This window comes from Nicotiana tabacum, chromosome 2 (assembly GCF_000715075.1).
Source record: "Nicotiana tabacum cultivar K326 chromosome 2, ASM71507v2, whole genome shotgun sequence".
Taxonomy (NCBI): Eukaryota; Viridiplantae; Streptophyta; class Magnoliopsida; order Solanales; family Solanaceae; genus Nicotiana; species Nicotiana tabacum.
This window is the reverse complement of record NC_134081.1, coordinates 35971417-35984536: the sequence shown is the minus strand read 5'-3', so window position 1 is coordinate 35984536 and position 13120 is coordinate 35971417. Positions and strand designations below refer to the sequence as shown.

General features: G+C 38.9%; 1 protein-coding gene across 1 annotated transcript; it reads left to right on the top strand.

The window, feature by feature from the left end:
- The first annotated feature begins 6516 nt into the window (after positions 1-6516).
- Positions 6517-8505, top strand: LOC142166440 (uncharacterized). The gene is made up of 5 exons (XM_075225731.1): positions 6517-6958; positions 7300-7559; positions 7671-7904; positions 8163-8340; positions 8483-8505. Exons 1-5 carry the CDS (start codon positions 6517-6519, stop codon positions 8503-8505), a joined length of 1137 nt encoding a protein of 378 aa, XP_075081832.1.
- The last annotated feature ends 4615 nt before the right edge of the window (positions 8506-13120 follow it).

The window sequence follows — 13120 nt, the reverse complement described above, 5'->3', positions numbered from 1 at the left end:
ACACTGGAATTATAATGTGTGCTAGGTTGAAACTATCGGGGAGCAACACACTAAAAGGCTTGAATGCCCTAACATTGTCTACTCCCTGGAGGCTCTACAAAAATGGTACAACAAGGTTCATGAAATAACATTGAGTGCTGGAACACGCAGGAGGCTCATACTACCCAGAAGTGTCTATTTGGGACATGGGAATTTGATTCATTTTGTGACTTGTTTGGACATCATTTAGAGGACCTCCCAGGTATATTCTACAAGCGCTATGCTAGTTGAAGGCAAGCCCAAGAGGATCTTAATTCTAAACACTAAGAACAATCACTCATCGATCACTCAAAGTCACAAGAAGAGTAGGATGTCAAGAAGTTGGACAAGGCTCATATGCATATCTGCGGGCGTCCCAACACGAATACTAACTCTACAAAGTGGGAATTCTACTCCCATGAGTAATGTGAAGCAGCTAATCACTTTGGATTTGCAGCGCTCAAGTTACTTCTCATGTATGCAATATTCAAACATATGGGGCAATCTTGGGATGATCAGTCCTAAGCCAAGCACTTGGCTAAGTTTAATTATATATATGCAAGTTGGATTAGCTCATTATATATTACTAAGGCTGAATGTACTGTTCAGCTTTGGCAATAGGATTGATGTAATGTCATGCTTTAGCTTTTTTCATTTTGTAAGACTTCCAGACAACTTTTTTGTATTTTGTTCTTATTATTAATAAAAACCACCACTAAGCATACAACTTAGTGGTATATTTGCTAAAGAAAAATAAGATTGATAGGTTTGACCAAGAGTTAACTTTGTTGATATCAGATTTGGATTGCATTTCTGGGAGTTGGTATAAGTCTGTTGTGTCATTTTGGACTTGCATGCAAAATTTAAGGTCATTCCGAGTTGATTTGACATAGTTCGGCGTGAGTTTTGGAAGTTGAAAGTCCAGTAGTTCATTAGACTTTAATTAAGGTGCGGTTCGTAGTTTTGATATTGTTTGGTGGGATTTGAGGTCTCGAGTAGGTTTGTGTTATGTTTGGGATTGGTTGGTGTGCTTGGTCGGTGTCTCGGAGGCCTCGGGTGTGTTTCAGATGGGCTACGGGCCATTTCCTCATTTCCTCCGTGTTCACAAAGCTTGGAAGGTTTTAGCCTTCGTGATCGCAAAATGGATGTCGTGATCGCGTAGAAGGGAAGCTGGAAGGGGGCATCAAGTAATTGTTCTCCGCGTTCGCGGGAGGGTCATCACATTCGTTTAGTTACTGGGGAATTGGTCATCGCGTTCGCGACTATTATGTCACGTTCGCGAAAAAGGGTTCAGCAGCTAGGCATTTTTTTTCTTCGCGATTGCGTGGTTGTTTCCGCGATCGCGATGTGCATACCTAGGAAGGCCTATTTAATACTTGAATTTGACGGTTTTGGTTATTTTATCATATTTTGAGTTAGAGGGCTCGGTTTTGGGAGATTTTGGAGGGGATTTTCACGATTTGGATTTGAGTAAGTATGTTTTACTCATGTTGTTTCTACTATTTTAGGTGATTATAACAACCTACTACATTTGCTTGAAGTTGTTTGTATGTTAGTTGCATTATTTGAGCAAAATACTACAAGAGGAGACTTGAAATAGTTTGAGATATTATTGTTTTTAATGGATTGCTTTGGAAAGATTGTCTCCATGAACTTTAAATGGTTGGAAACCTTGGATTATGACTTTCTTATGATGTTTTTATTATAAATGTATTGTCTACATGTCAAACTTGATGTTGGTACTGTGAATATGAAGAGAAAGGACAACATAACAATGGAAAGTTGTACTTGTGTTTGTTTGAGGGTGAATTTGGATATGAATAAGAGGTTAGAAGTCATCCCATTGCACTTAATATCATGTTGGATATGTTGTTAAGTTAATGAATGATTTAATTTGGGGTTAAAGGGTTCAAAAGGGATTCAATCTGAGCTTATCGTTCGTCGTGTTGAATAGTAGTTTCGTTGGTGATGTTTATGCACTTGTTGTTATGTAGCTTGATTTGTGTTGTGGTGTTGAAAGTATATAGGTGAAGTTTGAATGGGCTCTTATTGGTTTTTTTACTTGGGAAAGCAAGGAAAACGGGGGAGATGCCACCCGTTTTAATATAAAATAAGCTTGTCGTTCACTGTGCGATACTTGGATCTTTCGTAGCTTAACATAGTACTATTATTGTTACTGTAGATTAAAGTGTGGTGAGACGAGTTCAGCATGGTTATTAGACAGAGTGTGATAAGGTATGTTAAGGCTAATGATAACGAGATATAATGAGAAGTTTATATTCCTGAATTTATGTACATTATCCTAGTCTCATAAGTTATCGTATTCTCTCTTATCGGGACTTTATATCTAGTTAAGTATTGTCTTCTTCCAGTCAAGAGAGTAGAGAGTCTCTCTGTATATATATATATATATATATATATATATATATATATATATATATATATATATATATATATATATATACACACACACACACACACACACACACACACACACACACACACTATTTTCACCACAATCGAGCTATAATCGGTGGGAAGGCCCCTATTTGGAAACCTCTGATTAGACGGTAAGCTATATACCGAGCCTATTGTGGCCGAGCACCTATGAGCAAGCCCAAAATGGCTGATATACAGAGCAGTTGCATGTACCGAGTCTTATAGGGCCAGACAACTATTTTACATACTATATTGATAGAGTTGAGTCAGTATCACCATGTAAGCATATCTTCATATTATCTTTGACTCCCAATTACTTTCAGTTATTATATTAACAATTCAGTTTTAGCTTTCAGTTATTCTGTTGCTTTACATACTCAGTATATTATTTTGCACCGACATCCCTTTTGCTGGGGACGGTGCATTTGATGCCTGCAGGTCTTGCTAGACAGCTGGATAGACCTTCCTAGTAGACAAAGTCAAACATCAACTTGGTTGGTAAGCTCCACTTCCTCGGAGTTACCAGGTCTAGACCTCTGAGTCCATTTTATATATACAGGTTTGATGGGTAGGCCGAGGCCTTGTCCCGACCATGATACAGTTTAATTATCTCTAGAGTCTTGTAGACGAGTCATGTATATTTTATATAGCAGTAGATGTTCATGGTGGCCTCGTCATCCTACATAGTTATATATATGAGCTTTTGGGTCTGTTTACCCCTCAGATGAGAGGGGCGTTATTTTCAGATAATTCATAATATGGCCCTCTCGGTCTTGATTGGTATTGTTAGCTTGCAGGTATGCCTCGTCGGCCTAAGTAGAGGGTTACCCATCCAAATTTCATAGTTACATAGTGGTATGTTCGAGTCGAGTATGTCACTGGGTGCTAGCCATGCCTCCTAAGGTTTGGGGCATGACAACTTTCCAACACTACCACCTACCTTCTTTGTCAAGGAATCTTTGTTTTCATTAGCTTTAGCTGTAGGAAATCCATTACATGTTGATATTGCTACATAAAACAAGACTAGACCTAGTTGTGCCCGTGTCAAAATGGAGGTTGATTCAAGTGCTTAATAAAGCTACTGGAGAGGTAAGATCCAAATGGGTGAAGATCCAATATGACTACATGCCTAAGCACTGTAAGGAGTGCAAGCCATAGGGTCATTGTGAAGAAGACTGTAGGATCTTGCATCCTGAATTAGTTCCAGAAGTTCCAAATGAGGAAAGTGCAATCAGGGATAAAAGATAAGAGAAGCTGAACAATATTGATCCACCTCTTAAGATTCTAACTAGTGGCAAAGTAGTTGGCTATCCTAATGGGAAGTGGACACAAGTGAGAGACAATCGTAGAAAGAACAATAATGAGGCCTCACAAGAGGATAAAACTGGTGAAGTAGTGGAGGAGGTCGAGCAAAGTTCAAAGAAGAATAATGAGGTAAAGGGTAAAGTGTCAGTAGGGAATAAAGCTAATAAGGTGGAACATCATGCTAAGGCCCCAGTACAAACAAGCAATAAATTTACTTTGCTAGAAGAAGGTGAAATTGAACAAGTAAAACAAATCAAGAAGGAGGCGGTACTGAATGTGATACACAAGGAAAATGCTGATGCAAACAAGGAAAGAAATACAAATCCATCACCTAGTAGGGAAACTACAAAAAAGAGTGGAATTCATAATGCGACTAAGGAGAAAACACATATTCCCATTGTAACTGGGATTGGGGAGGACAATAAGAATGAGTCCACTATAGACTGGGTGCGTAGTAGATTTGGCACGAGCAAAGAAGAGCTGAGGGAGCTCAATGTCATAGTTAATCACTCTTGTCAAGAAATTCCCTATCAAACTCTTGAAGAATCTGAATATAATGTTGCAAACAATGATGTTAATTCTAGCAGTGCTTTATGGAGTGATGAGGTGGAGGCTATGGAGATTGAAGTAGATGAAAATACCAGGCCCAAGAGAATGAAGAAGATAAGCAAACATTATTACCTATGCAGATCTCTACAGTAAACCCTAATCAACTTCAAACTAGGGTTGATGATGAGGTGAGAATTACGATTAGTTTAAGGAAGTTGGGGACATCAATAACTCCACATTTACATACTAAGCAAGGTCCAAGTAGTGCAGCACCTCGACAATCCACAGATTTGAAGGAATCCAATGGAACAGTAAACCCTAGCATTCCTTCTAGGTTCATTATGTAGCTGGGGATGATGCAGTAGGTGTAGGTGATGTTAATATGGGCAAGAATGGTCATGAAATGGCCATTGTTGATACAGTGTTTTCAGGAAAGCATTGTACTACAGGCAAGCCATCTGTAACCAATGTAACAGTAACTTCTGCTACCAATATAATAGTAAACCCTAATGGGAAAACTATCACTATTTTACAAAGAGCTGGTGCTGAGCAGGTATCTTCAAAGGGAGCTGTGGATAAAAATAAACACGAGACAGGAGAATAATTTGGTGCAACAAGGTCAATTACTTCATATGGGTAATGTGGAAGATCATATTCAAATTATAGAACCTAGGAGTGATGATCCTGGGATCTTGGCAGGAAACACCTTTGGTGTCACTAGTGGTATTCTAGCTAAGGGCATTTTAATCAATCAGAAGGGTCAAAAGGAGATGGGAATGATTGCCAAGAATCATGAGCCTAATCTATTGGCAGTTCAAGCGGTTGATGATAAGTAGGATGATTAGGAACAATTAAGGGAGGACATTGATGAGGGGTCAACTGTTGTCAACTTTCAACCCATAGCACAAGAAGGAGATCTATCACCTAGAAGTGTTGACAAGAAGAAATCATGGACCAAACAAACAAGGAAATAAAAGGAGAAATTAGTACCTGTAAGGGTGAAACCAAAGAGGAATGGGGTCTCTCTTTCCAAATATTTTTTATGGATAATGTACTAGTTTGGAATATGAGTTCAATTAATACTCAAAAGGCTTTCTAGAGGTTGATTAACCTTCATAGAAAGTATAATTTTACATAATTGGTCTTATGGAGCCTTGGCAAAACATCAACAAATTGGAAGTATATATGAGGAAGTTTGGGTTACATACTGCCTTAGTAAATCTTAATGGGAAGATCTGGGCTTTTATTGATGAAGACATTGAGGTGGAGGTCATGATTGATATGGAACAACAACTTACACTTAAGTTGTTTCATAGTGTACTGAATAAGCAGTTAATTGTAACATTGGTGTATGAAGAGTATGATGCTATACAGAGAATTGAGCTATGGGATTCTCTATACCATTTAGCTTCTGTCATGGAAATACCTTGGCTTGTGGGAGGTGATTTCAATGCCATTCTTTCTGAGGATGAAAAGTTTGAAGGATTACATGTTTATCTCAGGGAAGTTGAAGATTTTTCTCATTGTATAGATACTTGTGCTCTATATGATCTTGGTTTCAAAGGAAGCTTATATACATGGTGGAATGGGAGGTCGAATATTGATTATATTTTCAAGAGGCTAGACATGTATTTGGCTAATCAACAATTCCAGGATTTTTTTCCTTCTTTGGAGGTAGAACATCTCATTAAGCATGGATTAGATCATGCCCCTCTTGTATTGTCTTGTAATATAAATTTTGTCCAAGTAATTAAACCTTTCAAGTTCCTTAACTTCTGGACAACACATGTTCCTGGAGATGGTGAAGGAGCATTGGCAGGCTAATATCATGGGAAATCCTTTTATCATCTTTCAACAGAAGCTAAAAATGTGAAGAAGTCTTTGGCTATCTAGAGTAAGTCCACTTTTGGAGACAATTTTAAGAAGATTGCATCACTGGAGGATGTCATCAAAGTCCATGAGGTGGAGTTTGAGCTCAATCCAACTGCCAATAATAGAGCCAAGCTACACAAAATGTAAGTTGATCTTACAAGATATTTGCACTTGGAGGAGGAATTCTGGAGGCAAAAGGCTGGGATGCAGTGGTTCTAAGATGGTGATAGAAACACAAAATTCTTTCATGCTCATTTCAAAGGGAAGAGGAAGAAACTACAAGTGTCCAGAAATTTGGACAACAATGGTAATTGGATTGAAGTTAAAGGGGATATGGGTAAGGAGACAGTTGAGGTTTTTAAGGATCAATTCACGGAAGACAAGGTGCCTACTGATTTTGAAATTATCAAGCACATCCCAAAGATGATCACTCAGGAGCTGAATGCTAAGCTTTGGGCAGAACCAACAATGGAGGAGGTGAAGAATGCTATTTTTGGCTTAAATGGAGATAGTGCAAGTGGACTGGATGGGTTCACTGGTCAAATTTATCATGCATGCTGGGAGATTACATGTGAAGATGTCCTCAATATGGTCAAAAAATTATTTTGTGGTGCTGTGTTACCTAAGTTCATAACTCATACTAACCTTGTACTACTGTCTAGGAAGAAGAATGTGGCAACCTTTTCAGACATGAGGCCAATAAGTTTGAGTAACTTCTCAAATAAAATCATTTCTAGGGTGATTAATGAGAGATTGGTGGAGCTTCTCCCTAACCGTAATATCTTCAAATCAAGCTGGATTTGTTAAAGGTAGGAGCATAGTTGAGAATATACTATTGACTCAAGAGATTGTCGCTGATATAAGAATGAGGGGTAAGCCATCAAATATTGTGATCAAGCTTGATATGGCAAAATCATGATAGAGTTTCCTAGATATTCTTAACAAAGGTGTTGAGGCAAATGGGATTTGGTGAAGTCTTCATTGATATGATTTATAGATTGGTATCAAATAACTAGTATTCAGTCTTATTGAATGGGCAAGCTAATGGCTTCTTCAAATAAACAAGGGGTGTAAAGCAAGGTGATCCTCTTTCCACTACTTTATTTATTCTGGCAGTTGAGGTATTAGGGAGATCATTAGATTCTTTATTTGATGATCCAAACTTCATTAGATTTGGGATGCCAAAGTGGAGTAAAAACATCAATTATCTTTTATATGCTGATGATACTATCATTTTTAGTTCATCACATTATGGAGCTATACAATTGGTTATGAATATGTTGGAAGATTATAAAGTAACTTCTGGACAGAAAGTTAATAAGGAGAAGTCATCATTCTATATGTATGAAAATGCACCTACTGAAGAAGCCAATACGGTGCATTTGATCACCACATTTTAGAGGCATCCTTTCCCCTTTGCATACCTTGGATACCCTATTTTTTATAGTAGAACGAAGAATGAGTTCTAAAAGGTTATCACACTCAAGGTTCAGGAGAGATTACATTCATGGAAGGGCAGAGTTCTATCTATTGGAGGAAGGGCTGTGCTAATTGCTCATGTGCTAAAGAGTATTCCTATTTATTTACTATCAGTTGTGAATCCACCCAAATATGTGATTGATGAATTGCATAAGATGTTTGCTAGATTCTTTTGGAGCAAGCCTGGAAATGGAAGGGCTAAACATTGGGCATCATGGGCTACACTATGCTTGCCTAAAAAGGTGATGGGTTTAGATCACTTCATAATGTGTCTAAGGCTTTGTTTGCTAAGTTTTGGTTGAATTTTAGATCGAAAGATACATTATGGATTGAGTTTATGAGGAACAAGTATTGCAAAAAGATCAATGAAGAGAGGTGATGCATGATTTTGGTATGATAACTGGAGTGGTCTGGGTGCTTTATACCATTCTACATGTCCTGATCATTGGTGTGATGAAACAATAGTGAATGTTGGTGATGTGGTGATTGATGGGAACTAGAAAGAGGAGCTATTGAGGGAGCTTCTGCCAGATGAAATTGCTGACCGCATTATGGAGAAAATAGCACCTCTAAACAGTCCAGAATTGAGGGATAAGCCTTTTTGGCAATTGGAATCAAAGGGCCATTTCTCAGTAAAGACTGTCTGGCAGTACATAAGGAAGAACAAGCAGAAGAGCAGTTTGTACAAGTTTATATGGGCGAAGGGGCTACCTTTCAAGATCTCCTTCTTTATGTGGAGACTGTGGAAGGCCAAGCTACCATTAGATGACTACATGAGAAGGATGAGGTATTTTCAGACTTCTAAATGTTGGTGTTGCAGGAACCCAAGTGAGGAAACTCTAGCTCACACTTTCTTGATATCTTCAGCAGCCATGAGACTCCAATATCCTCATGTTGTGTAGTCTGTCCCTGCACCGATCAATGACGTCCCAGGGATCCACATGTCGCTCACCCCTAAATACAGGGGGATGTAGTCTAGTCCATCTGTCCAATAGCTTCTGCGGCTCGACGGCCGCAACTGGTCTGGGCTTAGGTATAGCTGCTGCCACTGGCTGGGCTCCACCCACGGGTAGTGCATCTTGGGTCTGATATACAGCAGCTGCCTGCCCATGAGCCTGTACGATAAGGGTTTGTGCTCCTCTGCCCGCCTGAGATGTGGCTGGGTCTACCAGATATAAACCGGCCTGAGTCATAGTGTCCATGAACCGCAGCATATGGCCCATGACCTCCTGGAATCCCGGTGCAGACGTGAAATCCACCAGAGCTGGCTCTGCCACGGGCACCTCGCCCTGTTCCTCAATGATAGGATCCTCTACTGGACCCACTGGTGGCATAACTGGAACAGATCTGGGACGTCCTCGTCCCCTACCATGGGCATGGAGCCCTCCCTCGGCCTTTGCCTTGGCCTCTAACAACAGGGGGAGCAACTCTTCCCTGGTCTGGAACCTCATTAGAGTGCGTTCTCACCATCTGTGAGAGAATAATAGAAATTTATTTAGTATTACATCATTTGCACGATGGGAGATGAAGAAAGGTAGTTTTCTAACACCATATAGCCTCCCGAAGATAAGTACAAACGTCTCTGTATCGATCCGCAAGACTCTATTAGGCCTGCTCATAACTTGTGAGACCTACGTGAACCTAGTGCTCTAATACTATGTTGTCATGACCCAATTTCCTATAAGTCGTGATGGCGCCCAACATCACAGCTAGGCAAGCCAACTAGTGATTTAAACATATATTTATTTCTTTAAAAAATATTCGATTAATTAAACTCTTCTTACTTGCAAGAATTAAGAAAATATGAAAGGTCTGCTAAATTAAAAACCAAGAAAAATAATTAAATCCAAAATTCTACTAGTGTGTGTTCCAAGACCTAGTGTCACAAGTGTATGAGAATCTAGTAGATTATACAAACATTTCTAAACACCGTCTGAAATAAAATAGACAGAATACAAATACAGGAAGAGGCACTAGTTGCTACAGAACGGCTCAGAAAGGCAGCTCACCACTAAGCCTTTGGATAACGTGGGTACGCGCTGGTAGGTCCACCTATAGCACCTATCTCAAGTCCTGTACAAAAAGTGCAGCAAGCGTAGCATGAGTACGTAAACAACGTGTACCCAGTAAGTATCAAGCCTAATCTCGAAGAAGTAGTGACGAGAGGTCGACTTTGACACTCACTATGGGTCATAATATTAAAAATAGAAACATTTAATTGAACATGATTTATATGAACAATAATAATTTCCTTAACAACAGAATCAAATAAATTCTCAAATTTCAATAATTTTTAATTCATCAATTAGCTTCACAAGCTACAATAAAATATCAAGGTATCGTATAATTATTATTATTAGGCACGGTTTTTGCCGAGGTCGTACGACCCGATCCAGAGGGATGTGCGACATGATCCATAGATGAATCTATATTGCCGAGGCGTTCGGCCCGCTCCACAAGAAAGGAGGACATTTTCTTATGAACCTCTGGAATGAGAAGTTATTATAAAACTAACACATAAGGATGTACAATTTATTTTAACAATTCATTAATTTATAGAAAAATTCAAGTATATGAAATTTCGATCTTTTACTATTTCCCTTAAACAATTTACAATATAACCCCAATATTTCAATTAAAATAGAGGATGCAATTATCACAAGTATTTCATGATTTGAGTCCTAAACTACCCGGACATAGCATAATTATTAGCTACGCAGGGACTCTCGTCACCTCGTGCATACGTAGCCCCCACAATTAACAATAATTATTAATTAAAATCACCTATGGAGTAAATTTCCTCTTACAATGTTAGACAAGAGACTTACCTTATCTAAAAGTCCACTTCCAGATCAAAATGTCGCGTTAAAAATCCCAATTCGGTGCCGAAAAATCCAAAACTATCCAAATGTTATATAAAATAATTAATACATGCTCAATAATTTGAAATTAGACTATTAAATTAATTATCCAACCCAAAATGGTAAAATTTCTAAAATTCACCCCGAGCCCACGTGCCTGGATTTTGGAAATTTTGGGAGAAAATCGTTACCCATAATCTCAAGAACTCAAATATACAATTTTCATCCAATTCCATTACCATTTTTGTGGTTAAAATTTTATTTTTATAAAAATCTAGGTTTTTCATCTAAACCCTTGATTTTCAAAATTTACAGGTTATAATCTACCCATAATCTATGTATTTAACTCAAAGTATGTAGAATTAACTTACCTTCAAGTTGCTAGTTTAAATCCCTTCTCAAAAAGCTCCAAAATCGTCCAAGAATGGAGAGAAATGGGCAATAATGGCTGTTTTCCCGTTCTTTAAGGGTTCTTCCAAACAACCCTTTCGCATCTGCGGCTCCGCATCTGCGGAAAAGGCACTGCAGATGCGGCTTCCCCTAAGCGCTCCCCGTCGCTTCTGCGGTCAGTAGCTCGCATTTGCGAGTCCGCTTCTACGACTTATACGTCGCATCTGCACCCCGCTTCTGCGGCTTGTACCAGCGCATCTGCGCCCAGTCCGCTTCTACTGTGTCATCCACGTGCCTGTGGGCTCGCACCTGCGGCTGAGCATTTGCAGCAGAAGCTGGAAGCTTCAGCTACTGCTCCAAAGTCCAAAATTTATCCGAGCCTCGTCCGGTTAACACTCGGGGCCCCGCCCGAACATACCAACAAGTTTGAAATCATAAAATGGACTCGCTCGAACCCTCAGAACGTGTAAAACAACATCAAAATTAAGAATCATACCCCAAACCAAATTGATTCAACTTAGAAATTTTAAATTCTTCAAACTTACTCTGAACGCGCCGAAATATACTTATACTACTCGGAATGATACCAAATTTTGCGTGCAAGTCTTAAATCACCATACGGAGCTATCCTCAGGCTCGGAATTCCAAACGGACCTCAATTACTCTAAAACCTACTCCAAACTAAATTTAAAGAACATTAAACCTTATAATAGTTGATTTTCACTATTAAGCGCCGAAACGCTCCCGGGTTGTCCAAAACCCGATTCGAACATACGCCCAAGTCTAAAATCATCATACGAACCTATTAGAACCATCAAATCCTGATTCCGTGGTCGTTTTCTAAAAATATTGACCGAAGTCTAACTTGGCCTTTTAAAGCCAACTAAGGAACCAAGTGATCCGATTTCAACCCGAACACTTCCAAATTCCGAACCAACCATCCTCACAAGTCATAAATTAGTAAAAGCACATACGGGGAGTTTTATTTAGGGGAACAGGGTTCTAAATTCAAAATGACCGGTTGGGTCATTACAGTTCTAGACCATGCCTAACCTGGAATTTCGCATTTCATTTTCTGCATTAAACAAAAGAGTCAGCCCTTCCCCTTTCTGATTTGATTAATTAAGCGATAATAGTCAACATGTTGACACATATTCTCCAAGTAATGCACATAGCATGAATATGTCCCTCGAGATTGTAAATATCCCTTTGGACTTTGGACAAGGTTTATCTGAACGGATTTAATACGCCATGCATACTTAATCCATCCTAGTTTTAATATGATGCATGCACATTTTAATTCACAGTAGGTTTCTAGAAGGGTCTAGACTAGTACTCTCAAACAGACAACTTGAGAGGGAAAGGCACGGGACCATCGATTGTACCGCTGATCTACTAGTCTACCGCTAATAAGCCTTTCCGATTTGACAAGGGTATTTACGAAAAGCACAGACACTCATCAAGCGCCGCTATGTTGATAATTTGCATGAGTGGAACATGATGTTGAAAACATGCTTATGCGAAAGCAATAACATATATTCATGTAATTTACATGGTGAAAAACACATAAAGGCAGTATTAAATAATGTGATAAAATAAGCGGGAGAGAAAGGGAAAAGGACACACAAGGGAAATAATTAGCATGATTCACAAAATTCTAAAAACATGACTGAATAAAGAAAATAGAGGAGAGAGGAAAGGGAGGCTCATAGTGTAACAATTTCAAGCAAGTAAGGGGACGGGAAAGGGATGTACATAAAGAAGACAAATAAGGCAACTTAGTTAATAATCCCTCACAAGCAAAAATTCATCATGGTAAAAGCCTAAGTATCCCCAGTAGAGTCAACATGCTATCGCACCTCGTTTTCTCGCGAAAGCGGGTTTCGACGTGTGACAACCTTTTTAAAATGGGTATTAAAAGAGAAGAGTCGCCATATAATGTTTATTAATGTGCGTTAGGACACTTATTTTAAAATAACTATGTTTTGACTAGTCCGTATTATCAAAGATCGGATAAGGGCTCAAATTACCTCAAAGAGAAGGTGTTAGGCACTCTTTAAGGTCCACAAATATGGTTCCCGACTGAATTTTAAACTATGTGGGATTTATTGGATTGTAAATAGTTATTCTAAGTGAGCATGCAAATTAAAGGAGTAAAGAGTAGTTGGTTACTCAAAATAGGATGAAGCAATTAATTGAAGAAAGCA

Excerpts from the sequence above, each read along its gene's own strand:
- LOC142166440 (XM_075225731.1), top strand. The coding sequence starts at position 6,517 with ATGGGTAAGGAGACAGTTGAGGTTTTTAAGGATCAATTCACGGAAGAC. Across the intron at positions 6,959-7,299 it reads GGTGGAGCTTCTCCCTAACC|TTGAGGTATTAGGGAGATCA; the intron begins GTAATATCTTCA and ends TTATTCTGGCAG. Across the intron at positions 7,905-8,162 it reads CACTATGCTTGCCTAAAAAG|AAAGAGGAGCTATTGAGGGA; the intron begins GTGATGGGTTTA and ends GATGGGAACTAG.